The 26,131-nt window shown below is 37.9% G+C and overlaps 1 protein-coding gene across 12 annotated transcripts in view; it reads right to left on the minus strand.

Annotated features, from left to right (window-relative positions):
* Positions 1 to 6,980: 6,980 nt before the first annotated feature.
* Positions 6,981 to 26,131, minus strand: part of LOC126353840 (transmembrane GTPase Marf) — a 168,800-nt gene continuing 149,649 nt past the window's right edge. For all 12 annotated transcript variants that reach the window (XM_050002983.1, XM_050002984.1, XM_050002972.1 and 9 more), the window contains 2 exons: positions 25,135 to 25,331; positions 6,981 to 9,770 (listed from right to left, as the gene is read on the minus strand). In XM_050002983.1, coding sequence (XP_049858940.1) covers positions 9,566 to 9,770; positions 25,135 to 25,331 — 402 coding nt within the window. In that variant the 3' untranslated portion in view covers positions 6,981 to 9,565. The remainder of the gene's footprint in view (positions 9,771 to 25,134; positions 25,332 to 26,131) is intronic.

Consider the following 26,131-nt stretch of genomic DNA (forward strand, 5'->3'; position numbering starts at 1 on the left):
TGAATAGCACTGCCGCATGTCGAGATGTGGTTAGATTACATACACACACCAAAAAAAGTTTCCCATCACTTCAGTTCCCAGAACACCTGAAGATAGACATTGACTGTGGATATTGTTTCACAGACACAGTCCCTTTGACTGCTCAGAAATGTCACTAAACCTGCTCAAAGATTTAAACAACCATGCATGAGCAGCGCCTATTAGACAGAGGGAGTCCGACAGCCGATCAGTTCGTCATTCCACCAGGAAAGAGGTATACGGCTCATGTTGTCTGTAGTTCAACCATGCCTAGACGGCCAATACCGCAGCTCGATCGTGCCCGCATTGTTACTTTGAGCCAGGAAGGACTCTCTGCAAGGGAAGTGTCCATACATCTCGGAGTGAACCAAAGCAATGTTGTTCGGACATTTACGATATACAGAGAGACAGGAACTGTCGATAACATGCCTCGCTCAGGCCGCCCAAAGGTTACTACTGCAGTGGATGGCCACTACCTACGGATTATGGCTGGAGGAACCCTGACAGCAACACTACCATGTTGAATAATACTTTTCGTGTAGCCACAGAATGTCGTGTTACGACTCAAACTGTGCACAATAGTCCGCCTGATGCGCAACTTCACACCCGACATCCATGGGGAGGTCCATCTTTGCAACCACAACATCTCTCCCCACAGTCAATGTCACTGCTAAGTAGCATGCAGGAAATCTACGACAAGCCTTTGCCAGCTGTCACTTGTTGCAGTCAGGGAACTGAGTGTGACCATTATGTATATCATTAATCCATTTGACTGGCAGCCTTACAAGCTAAAATGCTGGTTTATTTATGAAGTGAAGTAGTGGCTAATGTTTATTCAGCACAATATAAGGAATGCAGCTTTGCTCTGACACTTGGAAAATTTTATCTGTTTGCTGCCTTATAGAAGGTTGGCATGCAGCATTATATATCAGCTATTCTGAAATTACTGTATTTCATTCTATATGGACGTAACAGGTAACCTACTGTGTACACAAGTGAATGGGCACTGTGAAACTGTGACAACCAAAAATTTCCCATCCAGCTGAACATGCCGCTCACCACAACACAAATGACTAACAGCTGCTTCATTATGTCTGCCATTTGCATGTTCCCTTACAGGACTAGTTTCTCTGAACTACACAAGTGGGAATTGTCTCTCTAGATACCCTACATTCTCACAATCCCCTTGGCCTACACTTTCACTAACCTGTTTCCCACTGTCTCATCACACCTTTTCTCTTCTCTATTCTTTCATTCTCCACACCATTCCTTCCCTGTCCAGGTTGTGTACTGTCTTCTCCCACCATTCCTCCTCTTCTACCCTCCCCACCACGCAAGCAGTCTCTCTCTCTCTCTCTCTCTCTCTCTCTCTCTCTCTCTCTCTCTACTCCCCCCCCCCTTTTCCAAACCACAGTCTCCTCCTTCACCTCTCTCTCTCTCCCTCCCCTTTCTCTCTCTCTTAGATGCTCTACCCCCCTCAGAACTCTTTTTCTCTAGCTGTGCAGTGTCACAGTCATCTGTCTTTCCCACACCGTCCTGCTAACTCCTCCTTACCTTATGCGTCCCTCCTTCTTCGCCACGTCTTTCGGTCTGGGCAATTCTCTCCAGTAATTGGTGCACATGGTTGCATTTCCTGTACTTTAGGTGTACATTAACATAAAGCTGATTAGTACTACTTACATGAGGCCCTAACTACAGAAAGTAACAACAAGCAACTTTTTAAAACTGATTCACTCCATATCTTGTGACATACTCCCATGGATCAAACACACAAACGAAGTAAAGAAATTGGCTCCACATTTAAATTAAAAGGCTGACACAGCTGCTGCTTCTATCTTCAAAGCTTCCTTTGACTTTCGACTTCATCTCTGAATATTATTAATTCATCTTTCTCTCCCCCCCCCCCCCCCCCCCCCCCCACTTTCAATTAGTCTTTGACTAGTACTGACTTAGAAAGTCTCAACAACCTCTGGTTATTTACCACCTATAGATGAACTTGTCTTATTAACATTCTACTCTTTGCCAATTTCCATTTTCAGAATTATTACATTGCGACATTATATACAAATTTTTTACATTTTATAACTCTTCATAAGTAATAAACTGCCATTTCAGACTCAATGAAAATATTGATTATTATACATTATAGAAATTTCGTGTGTTGTACTATGAGACAGATTATGCTGAATATGACTTATTTGAATTATAAGAACTATGAAACAGTTTTCTCTTTCCATTCTTACAGGAGCATAAGAGGTTTTAAAGCTTTTGAGTCCATAATTAAATTTGTGGGAAAAATTCTTTTCGCTTTTTATCAGTTGTAATAATAAAACAAATCCCTGACATTTCCAAGCGGCTAAAACTTAGCTGTTTTCATCATATTAACAAGTGACCTATGATATGTCTTCAAGTCCATTACTCATTGAGTCCTGAACAATATGTGCAACAATCTTATAACTGGGAGAATGCATACTTTTATTTTCAATAAGTACTACATCTGCAGAAAAGACTTCCAGCTGGCATAGGCTGTGAAACAGCCGCAGAAGTCAAACATGTTGTGCTCAGCAGTTGTTCCCCTACTGAGTGGTCAACTCTACTCTTGATCGCTGTTTGGTGGTGACTGTTCATTCAGATGGGCAGCTGGTTGGTGGTTAAGCTCAAATAAAAGGCTGAACAGCAGTTCTAGAATATGAGATTGCTTTCACATGTGGCCCTGCCTCTAAAGGGTACGATACACCTGTAACAGGACTGGAATATGATGTGCTAAGTGGGTGCATGGAACAGGTCTTGTATCAGATTAGGTTTGTTAATGATATCTTCATGACTGACTAGTAGCCAAGACACTAACTTCATAATTTACAGCACCTACACCTTCTTTCTCACTGATTTAACTGGTTCTTCCTGGATGCTTCATTTCTCTTATGGTTCCATAAAAATCTCTGTGCATAGTAGGACCACTAACCATCAACTGTACCTACATTTTGATCGTTGCTATCATGCCTAAGAAGTCTCTCCTGTACAGTCTAAGCGCACACATGGACCAGGTATCTGCAAGTGAAAAGCTATCCATCGCCTTGCTAGAGCCTTCACATAGAGGCAATACACCCCAAACTTAGATCACAAAGTGATTCCATGTGCCTGATTCTCTGACCACTCCTTTGAATACACCAAAAAGTACAACACTCCATTACTAAGAATTGCCACACACTAGAACCACTTAATAATATCATTCACCATTACTTGAACTACTTAGTCACGCCAGGAAACAAAAGAGGGCATCATACTCACAATCCTTTTTAAAGTACAAAAAGTGTGTTCTCCCACCCACACAATTTATGAAATACCCGAATCCTTTCTTAAACAAAACCCATTTCCTTTTGGTACATAATTCACACCGCTCTGGAAGACCCAAGAGAAAGCCAGATAGGGTCACAAGGGAAAGCAGTCATATTTTCGCAACCTTATTGTGGGCATGACCACCAACCACCTATTCACTTAAATGAATGTCAAGCTGTGGCTGAGAGCAGAGTCCCCCCCCCCCCCCCCCCCCCTAATACCACCATTTCTGAATTATGTAGGTGGGAACTGTCCTTACAACACATCCTTTGATCCTGCAGTGTTTCTGGCTGCAATACCTGCTAATCTCTGTCCTGCACCAATCTCCACCTCTGTCAAAATGTCGTTCACTTCACTCATTCTACACTCTAAACTTCCTCTCTGGGGTCTCCCTCTTCCCCTGTTTTTTTTTCCCATCAGTCCATATCTCCATGTCCTCCTGAGCTACAAAGAATTCCCTGCCTGCACCAGACTGAGTTCACCGGTGCCAAATTTCTATCCTGTGAGCTTGCTCGCTCCCTCCCCACCCCCAGCTGTCTGCTACCTTAAACTATTACTTTCTCCTCTCACCCACTCAAACTGCAGAGCTGGTAGCTGACAAGGATCATGTGTAACCATGCTGGTATATGTGTGTGTTTGTATTTGTGTGTTGTGTTTTCTTTAGCTCTGGAGGAGGACTCAACCAAATGCTTACCAACATTTTTGATCTTGTTTATGTGAGTATTGTCCATTCCACGTCTTTGATTAGTGTTTCGAGTACACCAGCATTCATATTCTGACTAGACAAAGACATGATTTCCTCTAGTATCTTAATCTTTTCAAAAATTACAAATTCATAAGGACAAAAGAAAGAGGAGCAAGTTAAGACAACTCTCATGAGTGTTATAAGCAAGTTCTAAGATGAGTTACACGTGTCCTTGGATAACAACGAAAAAAAGTTTTCTGGTTTTAAGCCATCATGTATTCAATACTCTTAATTTGTTCTGTTTACTATGGACTGAACCTCAAAAAAACTTTTAAAAAAAGTTTGTCAGTATTTTGCAGAAAGGACATGACCTTCACAGCAACGGGCTGAATATTCACATTTAACGGACCTTTGAACATATTTTGCAATATGCAAAGGTGCAATGCCTTAGTTACAGCACTCTTATTATTCAATCAAATAAACAAACATTGAATTACTGCTGTTTGAATATCATCCAAGTGTGATTTAAAAGTATTACAGTTATATGGAACAAAATTCTGATTTTTAAAATTTCAAATAACCATCAAGAGTTCTTGACCCAACAGGTAACCGTCTGCGAGGGGTGTTAGCAACTTCTATAACATTTTAATCCAACTTGACTCCAGCATGGTAGCTGCTGCAAATAAACTGATATTGAAATTAACCAATATATCTTTGAAGTATATTCTCAGAGCTCGTAAGACCATCTGTAAATTGCCCACAAGGTACATTTTCATACAATCCCGCATTTTTAACATTTCATACTAAGGGAAAACATAACATGATCAACAAACAGTAAGTGGACCATTGCCAGTGAACAGAACACTTAGCAGGCTAACTATTTTACATAGACAATTGCAAAAATATATGTCACTATGTCACTGACCATTATGCATACACCTCTGCAAACAAACAAACAAACAAACACACACACACACACACACACACACACACACACACACACAAAACCTTACATACATATTGCACAAGCCAATGTATGGTGCACAGTGGAGTGAACCTTGTGCTACTAGGGTCATTTCCTTATTTGTTCCACTAACAAACAGAGCGAAGGAAAATAGACTGTCTATATGCCTCTGTACGAGCCCTAATTTCTCTTACCTTACCTTCTTGGTCCTTACAAGAAATGTGTGTGGGCAAAAGTAGAATCTTTATGCAGTCAGCTTCAAATGCTGGTTCTCTAAATTTTCTCAATAATGTTTTGCAGAAAGAACATTGTCCTCCATCCAGGGATGCCCACTTGAGTTATTGAAGCATTCTGTAATATTTGTGTGTCGATCGAACCTACTGGTAGCCAGTCTAGCAGCTCATCTCTGAATTATTTCGATGCCCTCCTTTAATCCAACTTCTAAGGGGGGAGGGGGTGTTTATAACAAACACTCTAGCGGTACTCAGGAATAGGTTGCACACTGCACTAGTGTTCAATACACAGTCTCCTTTACAGATGAGCTACTCTTTCCAAAAATTCCCTCAATAAACTGAAGTCTACCATTTGCTTTCCCTACTACAGCCTTTACATGCTCATTCCACTTCAAATCACTTTGCAATATTATGTATAGACATTTAATCAATGTAACTGCAACAAGCAGCTTACTACCAATGCCGAATTCTAACATTACATGATACGAAACTTCCTGGCAGATTAAAACTGTGTGCCAGACCGAGACTTGAACTCGGGACCTTTGCCTTTCATGGGCAAGTGCTCTAACAACTGAGCTACCCAAGCACGGCTCACGCCCCGTTCTCACAGCTTTACTTCTGCCAATAGCTCATCTCCTACCTTCCAAAGTTTACAGAAGCTCTCCTGCTAAACTTGAAGAACTAGTACTCCTGAACGAAAGGATATTGCGGAGACATGGCTTAGCCACAACTTGGGGGATGTTTCCAGAATGAGATTTTCACTCTGCAGTGGATTGTGTGCGGATATGAAACATCCTGGCAGATTAAAACTGTGTGCCGGACCGAGACTCGAACTTGGGACCTTTGCCTTTCGTAGGAATATCTGCCTGTTGCCCATCATCTGTGGTCCACAGTATATCACATGAAAAAAGAGCAAGCTGAGTTTTGCACAAACAATGCTTTATAAATCCGTGCTCATTTGTTGACAGAAGCTTTTCTGTCTCAAGGAAATTTATTACATTCAAACTCTGAATATGTTCAAGAATTCTGCAGAAAACTAATGTTGACGTTGGTCTTTAATTTTTCAGGCCTTTCCTTCTATCTTGTATACAGGGGTCACTTGCATTTTTGTCCAGTTGCCTGGGACTTTGAGCTGGATGATAAATGTGAGCTTAGTAAGGACAAATGTCATAGATCTGGTGACATTTGTTTTCAACTCTTTCAGTAGCCCCCCTCCCATCCCAAGTCCCTGCCACACTCACTCACTCAGAGGAGTTGAAAGTTGAACACCAGATTTTCCACTTATGAGTTCCCATGTAATAAAAAATGCAAATGCCACATTTCAATGTCACAAACACCATATGAGGGAGATAACACTCTGCCATGCCCGATCTTCGAAAGCTTTCTCAACTTCATCACCTCATCTCTCACAACAGCCATGTGGGAGCACACACAGAACTACTTATCAAGATACATCAAAAACATGTTTATAGTATGAGAAAGCAGCCAACAGCAAGGGGGTAGAGAGAAACAATAGTCTGTCAATTTCCAGCTGCTTAAGAGATTATTTTACTACATAAACCTTTCACAAGAAATAAGTGTAATCCATAGAATCCAGTTCCTGTTTGGTAATGAGCTTCAATTGGACATATTTATAAAGGTGTTCATCACAATTAAAAAGTAATACACACATTTTTACAGAAAGAGTTCTTGTAGAGAGTGAGAGTTGGGTGAATCTTCTTTAGAGCCATCACAAGAAAATAAATATTTTGTACTCAAATTTATTTTCGATTTTATTTTGTCGTCTGTACAAGGAACTCTTGTTAAATCTGAAATATCCTGAGTCAATAAAGCAACTCAATGACAGAGGCAATAGTCATACTTGTAGACCTGTACAACTTTGTTTCAGTGTAATCTCCAAATGTTAATTAAGCACTAGCAGCAGAATTATTTCACTATTAAAACAAATCACACAAAATCAATAAGTTTGGTCAAAACAAAATTGGAGTGAAGTGTGGCACATCATAAATTTAACTGGCAAAATAAAGAGCAGTAAATGCTCCAAGAATAGTGAGATGATGCCTGTAAGAGAAGAAAAGGAAAGCTGGTAACATATATAAATATTTCTGCATTTTTCTTGTTTAATTTCAATATAAGTACCTCTTGCATTCCATAGATTGACTTTTTTTTTTTTTTAAAGTGGGTCTATTCCCCTTAAATACAATAGAATAAAATTCTGAAAAGAAGATGCTGGTGTTCCACACATAAAGATATGGAACTGTAAGACTTTTCAACATACCACAGTGATGTTACTGCCACATACTTCTAACCACAGGCTCTGTTTGGCCTGCTGTGACTAGCAAATCTGTAGTGTGTTTAAGTACACATTCCACAGTCTCCCAGTTTAATGTAGTGAAAGTCTATTCACACACACACACACACACACACACACACACACACACACACACACACACACACACACACACACACAGAGAGAGAGAGAGAGAGAGAGAGAGAGAGAGAGAGAGAGAGAGAGAGAGAGAGAGAGTGTTTCTCTTACTCTATTACAGTGCTCTACCTCTCATCTAACTTTTTCTTCTTCTTCCTTTTCATTTACCTGATTTTGAAAACAGCAATAGAAGTATAGTATTTTCGAGTTTTAATCATGCTCATGTACAAATAATGGTTTATCCTACACCTAAGTACAATGGGTAGAATTATCAAGTGTAAATGTCTTTGTTTCCTAGTGTGCCTCGAGATAACTTTAGTTGCAAGTCTTTCATAAACTATATGTAACACTGCACTTTTGACATTACTGCCAAGATAATTCTTACAATATGCTACATGGAACATATCCTTTGTAGCATAAACAATGTTAAAGAATAAAATATCACGACTTGCATATGCAGTTACAAACAAAGCTGTCAGCTATTATTAATTAGAATGAAGTATTAAAAACATTCTACAAAATCTAAAAATCTAACTTAGCTGTCAAAACAATAGTCCTGTTATTTTAATGAAATGTTTTGTGTATTACTTATTAATTCTGTAATTAAGAAAATCTGCTTCTGCAATTTATTTAACAAAAAATCCGTAATGATAAAATGAGTATTATCATAGAAACACCATTTATTTACTTTTACTCACTTTTGCTTTTGAATGTCGTCGTATTAACACTGTTTAACCAGTAATGTCCTTAGGTGATAAAACAAATACTTTGTACTAACCATAAGAAATTATAACTTCAAATAAAACCACCATATTTCATATTTGCAAGTAATTTTGTTAAGTATGCTTTCTATCAAGGACTAATGAAAGCAATATTTCGGTGACATACTATGCATTCTGATGTTTTATGAGACATTTAAGGCACTGTAGTCTGATACTTGTGTGTGTGTGTGTGTGTGTGTGTGTGTGTGTGTGTGTGTGTGTCGTGGGTAAATTCTTAATGGCAAAATATTGAGTGAACAGTAGTGATGATTAAAGCTCATCTCATACAAAATGATGATGACCACTTCATGAAATTCAATTATTAGACTTTTAATGTTCTGAAGAACAGATGCCTTAGGAACACTCAGCTTCAAATCAAATTCTCCATTCCTAGCTATTGAACACCTGTCAAATTATGTTATTTCATGCTCATTAATACTAATGTGGTACAAATATTGTCATAAATATTACAACTCTGTATACAGAAAATGGATTTATAAATATTTCTTCCCAAGGTAGAAATCACAGGACATCATCATATACAGAACTGAAGATCACATCAACAACTGTACAGAGCACACCCAACGGTATACTTAATTTATAGGTAAACAGACAACCTATCATAGATTCAAGCTTTTTTACTAACATATGATAATTCACAAAATGACAAGTTTTAACAATATACATTTATGAATAAATACAGATGAATTTTTATACATCGTGATTTAACAATGATGAGCAATAAAGCAATATAATCATGTTGCGATATCCTCATTGACTACAGGATATCCAAACTGGACTCTGATTTGTAAGACATGGTTATTGCACTTTACTCAAACTGTGCATTCAGTTTACACTACACGTAATCTATGACTCTTTCCAGAATCTGCTACGAGCAGACTAACAATTATAACAGGACCATCATGTGCAGTGAAACAGCAATGACATTATGTTTTTTTAACAGAAGTCACCACCAAGCACTGCACAGCTTACAACTTGAAACATATCACAATGGTATGTGTTAAGTCCCAAGCCACTTACTGCTTGAGTACTATTAACTGTTAATTGCCGGTGATTAGTAGTGAGTGTTTCATGCTGTTGACTGCACATTTATACAAGTGCCTAAGTAATAATAAGCTATTAATTATCACACTGCAGGTAAGTCTCTTCAAACATAGCTAGCTCCTGTGCAAGGTAGTTTGCTTTATTACGCAAACTCTTAGCAGATGCAGCTGCCTCCTCCAAAGTCCTGAGCTCTTTCTCAAGTGACTTTATGGCCTCATCCATGTCAGTTGATGCCTCATCCACTAGGTGACAAAGACGAGCAAATGTGCTTGAAAGCTCCCTAGAAGAAATTAAGATACCTGTCCAGTGAAATTACAAAATACTACTGATATATTAAAAGATACAGTTAATTATGCCAGAGAGACTGAATGACAATGTAGAAGAAATTTAAAAAAAAGGAATTACAATCTGGTAACTAAAAATAATCTTTACTGAATTCAAGATGTCCATAACAAGATATCCTTTAAGAACTGTCAGGTCAAAGTGAGTCAAATACCAGTGACACCAAAAAATTATGCTTTTCTCACAAACACGTGGACAAAATGAAGGGAGTATGCGATGAACCTTATTTACTTGAATGTAAGATGAGATTTTTTCCAATACAGATATCAGCAATTTTATGTTTATATAGGGGTTGGCTCACTTTTACAGATGGGGCTTGGGCTACTGAGGTCATGTGCAAATTTATTTTGAAGAACTCTTACGGATAGGTAGGGCAAATTATACTTATGCTGAAACACGTTTGAGATTTTGTAACATACCGAAGCACTTTATAGTGTTTCAACCTAGCTCAAACACTCACACTTTTGATTTGTACAGTGCTAGAGCAAGTTATATGCAAGAAACTATGAACTAGCCAACACAACATTCCACTGCTCTGCTTAAAATTTGACAGTTTTGTGAAACAGAGGAGAGCATAGCATTAAATTCTATTATCTTACAAACTCCTGTTGAATTTGAGCAGGTTTGCAATGATAGTTCTCAAACATGTGGATACCGTATACAAACATTTTTAGAGATTTTTAAGTAAAGGTAACACTGAAAGGTGAAAATGTTGCCCTTCAGAAAACATTATTTGATTCTAAACATAAGTCAATATTTTATTTGGTTATGAGATACTGTAATGATTTACCAAGTGGATTGCAAATGAGAAATTCAGTCACTGTTCACGTATCAGAATACTGGGTAAAAATTCTACTATCTTTTAATCAGCTTTAGAACAAGACGGTGAGGTTCAGGTGAGACAAGAAAGAAAATTAATTCAGAATTAAATGACTGTAAAACAAACTAAATCATATTACACTGATGGTAATTGTTATCATGAGAATAATTTACACTGGCAAGGTCCAATGTGGAGATAGTACCAACGGACACCACTAGATCATGGGACGAGCGAAAGTTTGAGAATTTTATTCAATCCTGAGCACCATCTTTTATGTATGTATTAGTTGGTGGTGTTAATATGACCTTCACCCTAGAAGATATGCTTCACAGATGCTCAAGCTCAGCACTATGGAATGGTTGGAGGGGGAACAGTAACACCAGCTTGGCTTAGAACTAGGATGAGTGAGGGGAAAGGAGTGGTTAGCGGCAACAAATTTCATCATCCTGTCAACCAAGGGAACCTATAAACTGTACTTTGGCTTTTTATGAAAGTCTACCACATTTAATCTGCAATGTGCCTGAATCCATTTTAACTGACTAAAACTGGACAAATACACAATAATGATATACATTTTTGCACGAGATGGTAAAAGTCTAAATAGAGGGGTAGGTGTACTTACATGTTTCCTGCAGCAATTGTAATGACATTCACTGGGAGGTATGACAGGAACAAAAGGGGGTGTGTCAGCTGTTGGTTCTATGCATCCAATGAGAGAGCAGCGAGCTGATGATGTGTTTGGAAGCAAGAGAAATTTAAACAGTATCATGTCAGTATAGAAGCGAAATCTGATATGCGTTTCACTAAAAACTGCTGCATCCACAGGTTCCACTACAACCTCAGAAATCACAATGTGATCAGAAGAAACAGCAAAATATTTGTGGCAATGAAGGTGTAAATCTTCAACTGTCCTATCAGTAAGATGGTGATAAATAGAAATACACACACCACAGAATACAGGCTTAGTAAGAAAGAAAGATAATGAAGATAAAAATTAATGCAAACAACTTTTCTTTTAGTTTATTTACGATTACCCTGACAGCACATTAATGGGAAACTTGACAACCTGTGATTTCTAGTTATGGAGTATAATGAAAGAGCTTGTGTACAGGAGGGACATTAATCAAAATATGGATCCTGGATTCATATGTCTCAAAAATCTAGGCATTTGGTTTTGAATGTTGTTACCACTAAGCAGTTCTGACATGTTAATCATAAGGTGAACAGGTGAAAACCATTCAATGAATGGTGGAAAACTGTGTACCATTTAATTATTAGCACAATTCAGAGCCACACTGCATGGCAAATTACAGTACGTAGATGAAACGCCATCTTGGATTCATAGTGATAATACACACACCTGTTACAGTCTGCTGACTTTTTACCATCCAAATGAATAACCTACTCTAAAACTTATTATAATATTGTTTTCCATCTTATTTCAAACAGTTAAATTAGATTCTCAAACAGTGAAATTAGATTCACAAACAGTAAAATTAGATTCACAAACAGTAAAATTAGATTCTCAAACAGTGAAATTAGATTACATGACACTGTTCTTGCCAAATCTCCTACATTCAAAGACAAAACAAACAATGCACCACTAAGGAATTATCCAAATGAGATGGAAATTGGTGGGTGTGTTGTACATGTACAAACAAACAAAAGATTACAATTTCAGAAAATGGGATAATTTGTTCAAGAGAAAGAACTTCATAAACTGAGCAACAACATATTAATCCATCTCTGGCCCTTTGACAAGCAGTTGTTTGACTTGGTATTGATTGACAAAGTAGTTGTATATTGTCCTAAGGGGATATCATGACAAATTCTGTTCACTTGGAACATTAGATCGTCAAAATCCTAAGATGGTTGGGGAGCCTTGCCATAGTCCTCCAACATTTTCATCTGGGGAGAGATCCAGGGAATCTGCTGGACAAGCATGGTTTGGCAAACACGAAGAAAAGCAGCAGAAACTCTCGCAGTGTACGGGCTGGCACTATATTGCTGAAATGTAAGCCCACGATGGTTTCCCATGATGGGTAATGAAATGGGGAGTACAATATTGTTGACGGAGCACTGTGCTCTAAGAGTGCCATGGATGACAACTAAAGAGGTCCTCCTGTGAATGAAATGGTAACCCAGACCATCATTTCTAGTTGTCAGGCCATAAGAGGGCAATGTCAGGCTGGTATTCCGCCACTGATGAAAGCACCTCCAGACACGTCTTCGCTGGCCATTGGGGCTCAATTCAAAGTGGGCCTCATCACTGAAAACATTTGTAACCCAGTCAATGAGATTCCAGGTCAAAGACATGTCTGGATACACTGTGGAACACAGTGGGATGCAAACCTGACTGTCACCTGCCATATGGCCTTACTACCAGGTGTGACTACTGGAGTGCTATTTTATTTCATAGTGGGACACCTTTGCTTGTCATCTGTGAAACCCTTACAACACAGTAGTACGTCAACGACATTCTACACTCGGTTCTGTTGCCTTTCATGGCAAGCCATCCTGGGCTACATTTCGGCAGGATAATGCCCGCCCACAAACAGTGAGAGTTTCTACAGCTTGTCTTCATGCCTGACTGATCTTAACTTGGCCAGCAAGGTCGCTGTATCTCTCCCCAATTGATAACGTTTGGAGCATTACAGAATGGGTCCGCTGACCAGATCATTCTTTTCGTGATATTACTGTGCCAGTTAGACTGATTTTGGTTTGATATCCATGAGGACAACAGATAACTCTATCAATCAATCCCATGCTGAATAAGTGCTCGCATATGGGCCAAAGGTGGGCCAACAAGTTATTGGCTTTCTGAATTTGTGAAGCTATTTCTCTTGGATAAATCATCCATTTCTTTTCTGAAACTGGGATCATTTGTTCAATTGTAAGTGTGCATTACATCCATAGATTCCCATCCCATTCAGATAATTCCTTCATGGTGCATCACTGTTTGGTCTTATAGTATATGTACCATAATATTGTCATTATTGATGCCTTGTGTAAAGAATGTTACCACTGTTGTAACTACTAATATGTAGATTTTAGTCCATGACAATGTTGTGTATAAAATTATAATTTTTTTCCTTGTTTTCTGAGGCTCCACTTTAGACTGAGTCAATATGCCTTTCCAGATTTGCTCCCGATTTACTATATTTTCATAGCGCAAAGGTATTCATTCAATTAAGTATTATGTGAGAGACTGTGCACCAATAGCCCCATCCAATGTGATGATCTGGTAAGGGGATGAATACTTAACATGGATAGCAGGACGCAATTACAACTGTATTCTAGTTCTCTGCTGTTCTCCATGGTCTTCCAGAGGCATGTTTATTTTGTACTCTCTGCCCCCTCCCCACCCTTCTTCCTCTACCAATTCCAGTCTCATAGTATCTGCCTTCCTTTTAATATGTCCTTGTCTCCCATTAATGACACCATCCTCTGGTTTCCTATCATATTTGATTTGTTTAAATTACTTTTTATTTCCATTTATAAAAAGGTATTGCTTTCAAGTTTAACTCTCTCATCCTTTTATCAAGTTATTATAATTATTAATATTGTAATTATAATAATTACCAAATTATCTCAATAATTGGAAGACATAAAACGCAAATAATTCAACCAACTTTTCTTTAAGTTCCTCTTGTTGTTCCAATAGGCTTTCATTCTTTCCAAGAAGGCTTGCTTACATTCTTTCAACCACTTCAGTCTGTACTGTTTTTGTTTTGGTCGCTCTGATGTTGCTTCCCATTTGTCTACTTTGTGCCTGAAAGTGTTTCATTCTAAAATTCTGATTTGCCTTATGTTTGCATTTTTGAGGTCCTTTCAAATTTTGTTCAGCCAAGGTGTTAATTTCTTACGTGAGAGTACATAGTCAGCCTCACGATTTCTGTCTTTGAACATATGAATTCAGTTTTCTCAATTGAGATTTGCAATCCTCCTTTTTCTAAACAGACTTCAAGTATCTCAAGCTGTTTAACAATGGTCTCTTCATCATCTGTAAATACTGCCAAGTTGTCTGCTAACATGAAGTCTGGTATGTAGAGGTTGTTTTTGGGAAAGGCCTGTAAGACTGGCTTCCAAAATCCGAGTTATTTCTCCCGTTATTCCATAACCTCGTCTAGCATGACGCTGAACAGAGCTGGAGAGAGTCCATCTCCTTGTCTTACGCCTCTTTGAGGTTTCTAAGACTTCCTCCATAAATGTTACTTTTGATATCATGCCAGTTAAGTGTGTGTTTTACGAGTTCTCATGCTTTTGGATCTAGTGTCCTCTCTTCTAAAGTTTGGAATAGTGAGTGCCAGTCTCCTGTGTCGAGCACCTTTTTGAAATTACAATTTTGCATACTAAAGGTTTTTCACCGACGGCTCGAATAGTATGTTTTTGAGGTTAAAAGCTGGTTCTGGGTGTGACCTGTTCGGTCTGAATCCTCCTTGATATTCTGCTAATTTGGGATCTAATTGCTTTTGTGCTCTATTCAAGACACAAGATTACAGGATTTTTTAAGTGGCTGATAAGGGGGAGATCCCTCTATAGTTGTTTACATTTGATTTGTTACCTTTTTTATGTATTGGATGGATTAGAGCAATCTTCCAGTTATATGGGATATTTTCAATTTCTAAAATGTCTCCGATTATTCTTGTAACATCTTTGACTGAGTTTGGGCCTTAACTTTTCAAGGGTTCACCTACAGTTCCATTCTGCATTGATGCTTTGTTGTTTTCAAGTTTCTTGATATGTAAATCAGCTACTACTTTTGGTGGTCCTGAGAACTTCCTGTTGTGACTTCTGGATGTATTTTTGGGAATTTCTCTTTGGGTTCCCAGTAAATTAAAAGATGTGAAAAATACAAGGCTAGTTCTTGGGAATTTTCTTGGGCTGATTTACCAACTCGTTTTCAAAAGCAGAGGTTCTGTGGTGAGTACCATCTGATTTGTTTCGCAAAGGTCTTACAGAAATCATGTGTGTTGCGATTTTTGAATTTGTCTTTGGCTGACTCCAGTTGATCAGTGACATATTTTGTCTTAAAATCTTGGATGTTCATTTGCAAACTTCAAGGAATTTCTTCCGTGTTCCTTCTGACATGTTGCAATAGTAATTTTAAAATACCTTTTTTCATGCTTCTAATGCCTACCTACATGCCTTATTTCACCTTGAGTATTTTTTTTTTAAAAAAAAGAGAGGTCAGTTTTTTCCTGTTTTGATGATTTTGGGTTGAAATTTCTCACAGTCTTCTGCAAGTTGTTGCTCCCATTTTTCATTTTTTTCAGGGTCTCTGATTTTGTGTAAATCAATTTTTTGAATTGTAGTTGTTTTCCTGTTGAATTCTCTTTCAGCTTTGAATTTAATTTTGACTCTGGTTAAATATTGATTCAAATTTATGTTTGCACCTCTGTATACTTGCACATCACAAATTTCTTTTTGGTAAGCATATGATATCATCATATGATCAATCTGAAATTCTCCTAAATGATGGATGGGTGACTGTCTGTCCCCCACCCCTGAAGTGAGGTTGACATAATTTTTAGGCTGTTGTATCCACACAACTCAATGAATCATGTACCATTCTTATTGGTTGGTGAACTTTTGAGCAGGATATTCTCTCGCCATCCTCTCGTTTATGCGTTTCCCGTCAATTTTGGCATCAAAAATTAGCAATTAGAATTCTCACATCATCTTTTGGAATTTTAGTCACCTCTGTTCCAAGTTCTTCCCAGAATCTTTCTGCTTTTTGGGATATTTTTATTGTCATCAGTTGCTGGTGCAATTATGTTGTTGTTGTCTTCAGTCCTGAGACTGGTTTGATGCAGCTCTCCATGCTACCCTATCCTGTGGAAGCTGCTTCATCTCCCAGTACTTACTACAACCCACATCCTTCTGAATCTGCTTGGTGTATTCATCTCTTGGTCTCCCTCTACGATTTTTACCCTTCACGCTGCCCTCCAATGCTAAATTTGTGATCCCTTGATGCCTCAGAACATGTCCTACTAACCGGTCCTTTCTTTTTGTCAAGTTGTGCCACATACTCCTCTTCTTCGCAATTCTATTCAATACTTCATCATTAATTATGTGATCTACCCGTCTAATCTTCAGCATTCTTCTGTAGCACCACATTTCGAAAGCTTCTATTCTCTTCTTGTCCAAACTAGTTATCGTCTATGTTTCACTTCCATACATGGCTACACTCCAAACAAATACTTTCATAAACGACTTCCTCACACTTAAATCTATACCCGATGTTAACAAATTTCTCTTCTTCAGAAATGCTTTCCTTGCCATTGCCAGTCTACATTTTATATCCTCTCTACTTCGACCATCATCAGTTTCTTTTACGTCCTAAATACCAAAACTCCTTTACTACTTTTAAGTGTCTCATTTCCTAATCTAAGATCCTCAGCATCAACCGATTTAATTTGACTACATTCCATTATCCTCGTGTTGCTTTTGTTGATGTTCATCTTATATCCTCCTTTCAAGACACTGTCCATTCTGTTCAACAACTCTTCCAAGTCCTTTGCTGTCTCTGACAGAATTACAATGTCATCGGCGAACCTCAAAGTTTTTATTTCTTCTCCCTGGATTTTAATACCTACTACGAACTTTTCTTTTGTTTCCTTTACTGCTTGCTCAATATACAGATTGAAAACATCGGGGAGAGGCTACAACCCTGTCTCACTCCCTTCCCAACCACTGCTTCCCTTTCATGCCCCTCGACACTTATAACTGCCATCTGGTTTCTGTACAAATTGTAAATAGCCTTTCGCTCCCTGTATTTTACCCCTGCCACCTTCACAATTTGAAAGAGAGTATTCCAGTCAACATTGTCAAAAGCTTTCTCTAAGTCTACAAATGCTAGAAACATAGGTTTGCCTTTCCTTAATCTTTCTTATAAGATAAGTTGTAAGGTTGCCTCACGTGTTCCAATATTTCTACGGAATCCAAACTGATCTTCCCCGAGGTCGGCAATTATGTTAATAAAAGTGTAATTTTTTTTTGTGTGTTGATTCTTAAGGTCATAATTCTGTTGTTGAGTTTCAGATTTGCCAATTTTGTTGTTTGTTCTGCTTTTCAAGATTTTATAATTATTGTAGTCTACTGTTTCTGAATCTGTCAAGCGTGTTTCTTGCAGGGCGAGAATTTGGATTTTCTGTTACGCGAGTTCTGTTGAGAGACTGTAGTTTTTCTGCTTGATTGATGTCTGAATACTGAAAGTGTCAATGTAAGTGTGCACATTTCACAGAAGTTTAGCAGAGCACTCCAACTTGCTCTCTCACATAAATTGAAGCTCCTCAGTATCTGAGTTCCTGGTTGCCACCTTGCAGTGGGTGGATCATCCACCTGAGGTAATTCTACCTTTTCTTGTACAAGTCAGGTTTGCTTATCATCAATCTCGTAGCTTTTGCTAGTGGTGTAGAACCAGGGATCGTGAGCTCCTGGAGCATGTTTACAGCTGCACCTCCTGGTGAACAGACGCTGACCTAACTCCTGCTTGTTCTGGGTCAGATGCAGCGTGGATTTTGGGTGTCATTTTGATCTGTGGGTGGTATTTTATTTCCCACCTAGCCCACATATCTGCTGAGCATTCCTCTATCTGAAACCTGGAGATGCACCAGTTGTGGTTTGACAATCTCCATAAATTTATTATTATTTCTTTCCTTTCTCAGACGTTATGTCTGGTTAAAAATGGAAAGTGAAACAGACCTTGATCAAGTGTGACTTCCTTTTGACTGTACGATATGTGTTACATTGCATTTAGGAACTTTCGGGTAACTGAAAATGTATCAATAATTACAGATTTCTATAGTTGTATATATACGTTTGGATGTAGCTGTATTGCGTTGATGTACCGGTGGATATTGTGTGGTATGACTCCTGTAGTTGATAGTATAATTGGTGTAATGTCAACTTTATCCTGATGCCACATGTCCTTGACTTCCTCAGCTAGTTGGATGCATTTTTCAATTTTTCCTCCTGTTTTCTTCCGTATATTTGTGGTATTGGGTATGGATATTTCGATTAGTTGTGTTAATTTCTTCTTTTCATTGGTGGTATGTCAGGTTTGTTATGTGGTGTTGTTTTATCTGTTATAATGGTTCTGTTCCAGTATAATTTGTATTCATCATTCTACAGTACATTTTGTGGTGCATACTTGTATGTGGGAACTTGTTGTTTATGTTGTATGACAAGTTGTTGATGTATTATTTTTGCTACATTGTCATGTCTTCTGGTGTGTTCTGTATTTGCTAGTACTGTACATCCACTTGTGATGTGATCTACTGTCTCTATTTGTTGTTTGCAAAGTCTGCACTTATCTGTTGTGGTATTGGGATCTTTAATAATATGCTTTCTGTAATATCTGGTGTTTATTGTTTGATCCTGTATTGCAAATCATGAATCCTTCTGTCTCACTGTATATATTGCCTTTTCTTAGCCATGTGTTGGATGCATATTGATCGATGTGTGGCTGTGTTAGATGATACGGGTGCTTGCCATGTAGTATTTTCTTTTTCCAATTTACTCTCTTTGTATCTGTTGATGTTATGTGATCTAAAGGGTTGTAGAAGTGGTTATGAAATTGCAATGGTGTAGCCGATGTATTTGTATGAGTGATTGCTTTGTGTTTTTGCTAGTTTCTGCTCGTTCTACAAAGAATTTTCTTAAATTGTCTACCTGTCCATAATGTAGGTTTTTTATGTCGACAAATCCCCTTCCTCCTTCCTTTCTGCTTAATATGAATCTTTCTGTTGCTGAATGTATGTGATGTATTCTATATTTGTGGCATTGTGATCGTGTAAGTGTATTGAGTGCTTCTAGTTCTGTGTTACTCCATTTCATTACTCCAAATGAACAGGTCAATATTGGTATAGCATAATTATTTATAGCTTTTGTCTTGTTTCTTGCTGTCAATTCTGTTTTCAGTATTTTTATTAGCCTATGTCTATATTTTTCTTTTAATTCTTCTTTAATATTTGTATTATCTATTCCTATTTTTTGCCTGTATCCTAGATATTTATAGGCATCTGTTTTTTCCATCGCTTCTATGCAGTCGTCGTGGTTATCCAATAAGTAATTTTCTTGTTTAGTGTGTTTTCCCTTGACTATGCTATTTTTCTTACATCTGTCTGTTCCGCAAGCCATGTTTATATCATTGCTGAATACTTCTATTATCTTTAGTAATGGGGTAAGTTGTTGATTTGTTGCTGCCAGTAGTTTTAGATCATCCATGTATAGCAAATGTGTGATTTTGTGTTGGTATGTTCCAGTAATATTATATCCATAATTTGTATTATTTAGCATGTTGGATAGTGGGTTCAGAGCAAGGCAGAACCAGAAAGGACTTAATGAGTCTCCTTGGTATGTTCCACGCTTGATCTGTGTGGCTGTGACGTGATATTATTTGAATTTGTTTGGATATTAAGAGTGGTTTTCCAATTTTTTATTACTATGTTTAGAAACTGTATCAATTTAGGATCTACTTTGTATATTTCCAATATCTGTAATAACCATGAGTGGCGTACAATATCAAAAGCTTTTTGGTAATCAATGTATGCGTAGTGTAGCGATCTTTGTTTAGCTTTAGCTTGATATGTCACCTCTGTATCTATTATCAGTTGCTCTTTACATCCTCGTGCCCCTTTGCAGCAGCCTCTTTGTTCTTCATTTATAAGTTTGATCTGTGTTGTATGTGCCATTAATTTCTGTGTAATGACTGAAGTTAATATTTTGTATATTGTTGGTAGACATGTTATGGGGTGATATTTTGCTGGGTTTGCTGTGTCTGCTTGATCTTTAGGTTTCAGGTAAGTTATTCCTTTTGTAAGTGTATCAGGGACTGTGAACGGGTCTGCAATGTAACTGTTAAAAAATTTAATTGCATGTGAATGTGTTGAGGTGAACTTCTTTAGCCAGAAATTTGCTATCTTATCTTTTCCAGGGGCTTTCCAACTGTGCGTGGAATTAATTGCTCGGGTGACTTCATGTTGCAAAATTATCACTTCAGGCATCTGTGGTATCATCTTGTATGCGTCTGTTTCTGCTTGTCTCCACCGTGCATGCCTGTTATGTTGTACCGGGTTTGACCACATGTTGCTCCAGAAGTGTTCCATGTCTGTTATGTTTGGTGGATTGTCTATTTTAATGTGTGTGTTATCTATTGTCTGATAAAATTTCTTTTGGTTTGAGTTGAATGTTTGGTTTTGTTTCCTTCTATTTTCACTTTTTTTGTATCTTCTAAGTCATTTGGCCAATGCTTGTAATTTCTGCTTCTTTTCATCTAATTGCTTTATCGCTTCTTGTTGTGAAATTTTACCTAACCTTTTTCATTTTTTGTCTGATATTTCATTTCTTATACATTGTGTTGTCTGTCCGATGTCTTTCCTCAATTTTTCTATTCTGATCTGTAGCCTGTGTTGCCATGCTGGTTTTGTGGGTTTCTTCTGAGAGTTGGTTGGTTCTGATCTCTGCCTAGCGTGTATACCTAGTGTAGTGAGTGCACCTATATAAACCAGTAGTTGTAACTCTTCCTTAGTTGTATTTTCATTTATTTTGTTGTGTATGATTGTGTTGATAGTTGTTATTGTTGTTTCGACTTGTGGGTTATTTGGGGGGGTCTATGCAAGAATGGTCTAACATCTGTATTTGTGTCTTTGTATTCTATATATGTCAGCTGAAATTTTTCTTCTATATCTAGCATGTGTGTCACTTTGTGTTCTATTTGTGCTTGTTCTGGTGGTTGTCTTAAAATTTAGTTTTCCTCTGATTGTTTAATTGATGCGTGTTGTTTTTTGTTTGTTTGTTCTGGGATGTTTGAGTCCATTACTATATTTTCTTCTTCTTCTGATTGCACATTATTTTGTTCCAGTATTTGTTGTACTTGTTGTTTGATGTTTTCTAATTCTGACTGGGGTATCCTGCAATTTTTGATTATTACACGGATCTGATCAGCTAGTCATCGTCCTGTTAAAAATTTTATTTCTGGGTATCTGGTAATAAATGTTGTGTATATTTCTGATCTGTATCCAGTGGTGTTGGTTCCAAAGTTTGTTGCTTGGTAATAACGGAACATGAAGTGTCGGTTAACTTCATCTGACCATCTCATCCTCTGTCTTTGTTTTCCTTCTAGAGTGGTTGCAGGAAGCATATCCTGCAAAAACCTTTATTTGGATTTAAATCATTTTGCCATGTGGCTAGAAGTGTCGTTACCATTGTGGGCGGGCATAGGGTTCAAGGGTCGTCCCCGAGCATGACAGTGCTTGTTCGAGGCTTCATTAGTTCTGTCCTGAACCAACTAATCACACTAAAAGGGGGGTTAGTCCTATTAGTGGTTTGTTCTTTTTGTCACTTTTACGACTGGCAGAACATACCGGAGGCTTATTCTTTTCCCGAGCCTCCATGGGGTTTATTATTATTATTATTATTATAAAAGTTTTGAAATAGTTTAAAAATTGCTAACAGATGGCACTGTGCACTGTTAAGCTTTCACAGTATCAGCATGTGTAATTAAAGTCATCCTCTGAAAGCAGTTTTTGACATCACATTACCATCTTTTCTGTATGTCCACCAATGACATTAGCAGGTGGTGCAAACAAACACTGAAATTTACTATCACATCATGTAGAGTCTAATTGCAAATGGATTTAGATACCATACGGATCACGGATTCAAGGACATCCTGCATGGTGGGATGGTTCCAATAGACAGTGTCTTCTAATGTGCCCCAAATAAGGCGTCAGAAGGAGTTAGAGTGGGCCAATATGGAGTTCAGTCCATTCCTGCGTCAGTAAATTTAGAACAGTCTTACTCAGTGCCCCTATTCCCAAAGTAATCATCAAGAAAGTGAAACACCTGTTCAGTGTGATGTAGTCTGGCCCCATCTTTCCTGTGTGAACCACTCAGTGCCTGGTCAATCCTCCAACACTAACTGTGTGGTAATAATTGGCAACAATGTAACATTCAGTAGTTGTAGTTTATCACACGATAAAAGTACCAATAGTGCCTCTGCTGCATACTGCATCAAAAACAGTAACTTTGGGAGAATTCAGTGGTCTCACTTTATACAAAAGGGGATTTTCTATCCCCCAAAATGGTCAGTTTTATTTATTCATGACTCCATTCTGGAGGGAGTGTACTTTATCTGTGAACTACATGCAGCCAACGCCAAGTCCTTCATCATCTATAATTCTGAGAACCTGTTTCACAAAGTCAGCCCTCAGTCGCACAGCTCATACCGGTATGGCCTGGTGACCCTGGATTTTGAATGGAAACGTTTAGGCTAGTTTCAGTATTCCGTGCATGCTGGATCGCTCCAAACCAGTCTCAGCTCCAATTCTTCAGATGGATTATCTTGGGTTTAGCTGAAAAATTTCAGAAACTGTGGCGACATTTTCGATAGTATGTACAGTTTGCTTGGGCTAACACTCCCCACTAGATCATCAGCCATGCTGTCTGTGCATTGAAATTTGGTGAAGAGCTTGTGAATGGTCTTCACATCAGGTTCTTTTGGAACATTAAATTGTGTCTGAAAAGTGCACATTGTTGCCATAGAATAGTGTTCTAACCTGTGATTTTAAAGTACCAGAAAAACATGTGACACAAGGCAATACACAATCTCAGTACACCAACTTCCTTTCATGTATCAACGGGAGAACTGATCACTCTGAGCTGCTGCGCACTATTTACAGGCACTACATATTGTGACTAAAGCTCCATCTGTTAGAAGGTTTTCAAACTATTTTGAAACTTCTGTATAAATTTCTTACAGCTTTGTTGCATTCATCTATCAATCTTAGTTTTAAAGATATTTAATTTTGAAATAAGGGACTCCTTTGCTGGATACCCTGTACTACTACTACTACTACTACTACTACTACTATTCCACTCAAGATTCATTTCCCATATTTTATCTTCCTTTATCCAGAGCTCTGAGTGATCTTTCTTTCTTCCAGAACTTTTGTGAATTACTTTATTTTCTTGTCCTCTTTCTTTAACTTCTCACAAAAGAACTTTAAAGCATTCAAAAAAATTTGTCTGTTTCAGGAGACGATGACTTACTGTTTCTCATTTGGACAACAATATATCTTATGGAGAAATATCAAAGACAATTTTGACAAATTTACATGTAAATTTCAGGGGATCACTGCCATCAGTTGCAGCAGGACACTACATGGAATCAGTGACAATGAACAAAAATCTTTACCAGACTGGGATTCTAGCCCGGGATCTGCGTACTAGGCAAGTGTGTTAACAACTGCGTTTCCGTGATGCAGCATTATTGCAACTGCATGGAGTACCCTGGCACGCCTCACAGACAATCCACATTCCCACCAAGTGCTACCTATTGCAATCCCTGTCCATTTTCCCCAATGTTTGCTACTTTCAGATTCCCAAAGGAGGTAGGATGTATTTGTGCATTCACATTGAAGAAAGTGGATTCATTTCCTAGCTAGGCATATCAGTTATACATGAATGTGTGGTGTCTGTTCTTTCAGACAGGTCCAGAAGAACAGACACAATGCAGAATCATCTGATGTCTAGTAAGCAAGAGATCCAGGGTTTGAATCCCAGACTGGTACACATTTTTGATCATCGCCACTGATTCTGTATAATGTCCCACTGGAGCTGACAGCAGTGATCCCCTTCAATTTGCATTTAATGTTTCACAGACGCTGCATGGTGTCTGTTCTTCCAGACACGTCTAATCTAAGACTGAAGCACTTTTCATACATTCTTTAAGTTTAGCCACTTTATATCCACTAAAGTAATGTGATAGACCTGTTGTTCCCACCAATGCCAGCTTATGCTGGTATCTAAAGCTACTGACTCAAAGTGTTTACACTAACAGTACATGCAGTTTATGTATGTACTTTAATTTCACTTTCACCACAATTAATCTTATGTGATGTCAAAATGCCTTTCCCTATGAACATGGTGGTGAAAAGAGCATAATTTGATAAGAACAATATAGCTGAACTTCAAGTATGCAATTTACTATTGCAATGTTTCTACCATTTCTTACTGAGGAAATCAAAAAAATATTCCAGAGAGAAAATGTGTAACTATCACAGAATGCTACACAGAAGAACAACATAGTCTCTATCGCAAATAAATGTGCAAATAAAAGACCAGTGGTGACAGTTGGGTTGGGTGGGGAAGAAAATGAAAATGATGCTGGCTTTGTTGTGGTTAAATGTTAGCTCTTCCAACCCACATTTTCACCTATGGAATTATTCTGTCAAAGGTTATTGGTGAACTGCTCTATATATTTTATAAACACCTCTGACACAAATACCTCAATACATTATACAACAGAAGTACATCTACTCATTTTCCTATATTTTTAAACTAATCTTTAGAAATAATTAAAAAGGGAGCCAAATCGTTTTTGCTTCTCAAACGTGACAGTCGTGCAAACTACCACAAAAAGAAAACTTTTTAAAAATGTAGTTGTTTTATTTAGGAGTACTGCATTTATACTCACTGTTGTACTTGGTGACTGCAGTTGGCAGAAGTCAAATCAACAATTAGCCGGAGTTTCTTTGTAGCATGTGCAACATACTGCCTTTTGAACGCACGCTCTTTTGCTTTGTTGGTCCATGTCAATCTTTCGTATAAGTACAGGCAACCATACACTGCTCCCGTCACCAGTATAAGTCGCCAGCCTACAGTCTTCAGTAACTGCACAGACACCAAAAGTATGAGCGACATGAAAAAGGAACAATAAAAAATTAAAACTGCCATTTTTACATTCTCTGTTATTCCTTATTTGCTTCTGTATGTTATGCCTGATGGGAGTTGGTGGTGATGATAAAATGAAATATCTTTCAAGGTATTAAAATCTGAGTAAATGTCACACACAGGATATAATGTGGAAACAGTAATGATATACTGACAACATAGTAAGCTTCTTTGCCACAGTTTAACTCATGACTTTTTCAGCAGTTTTACAAAAATGTAAACTATTGAAAACTGGTTATTAATAAGATGAAATAAAATGTTTGACACTAAAAAAATGACATTTGTTGACATTCATACCAAGGTACTGAAACTGGACCCATCATAATTTACATTCTGGAGACATTCTACACCCTAATTCTGTCCAGCTACAATGCAATTATCTCCACTCACATTTATCCCTCTCAGATTATGTTGATCTTGCAAACAGTTAGTCTCTTTAAAAGCTTTGATCATTTTGTCTATTTTTAACATTCATTAAGGTTACAGTAGTACATTCAGTTTTCCTTAACTGCTTCAGACAAACTCCACTCCTTTCACTCACATCACTGAAGTGAATTTCATGCAGCTCCACGTTTTTTTCAACTTATATACCAACCTTTCTTGTACATCCCTTTTCTTATACAGTATCAAAAATGTATTTTTCTTAGTTCAGTTAATTCTTCACCTGTTAATAGCTGACTTTTGGCTAGACTAATCCTAGAATCAAATATTCACTCTGCAGCAGCGTTAGTGCCAATATG

The sequence above is a fragment of the Schistocerca gregaria genome, chromosome 3 (genome assembly GCF_023897955.1).
Source record: "Schistocerca gregaria isolate iqSchGreg1 chromosome 3, iqSchGreg1.2, whole genome shotgun sequence".
NCBI lineage: Eukaryota > Metazoa > Arthropoda > Insecta > Orthoptera > Acrididae > Schistocerca > Schistocerca gregaria.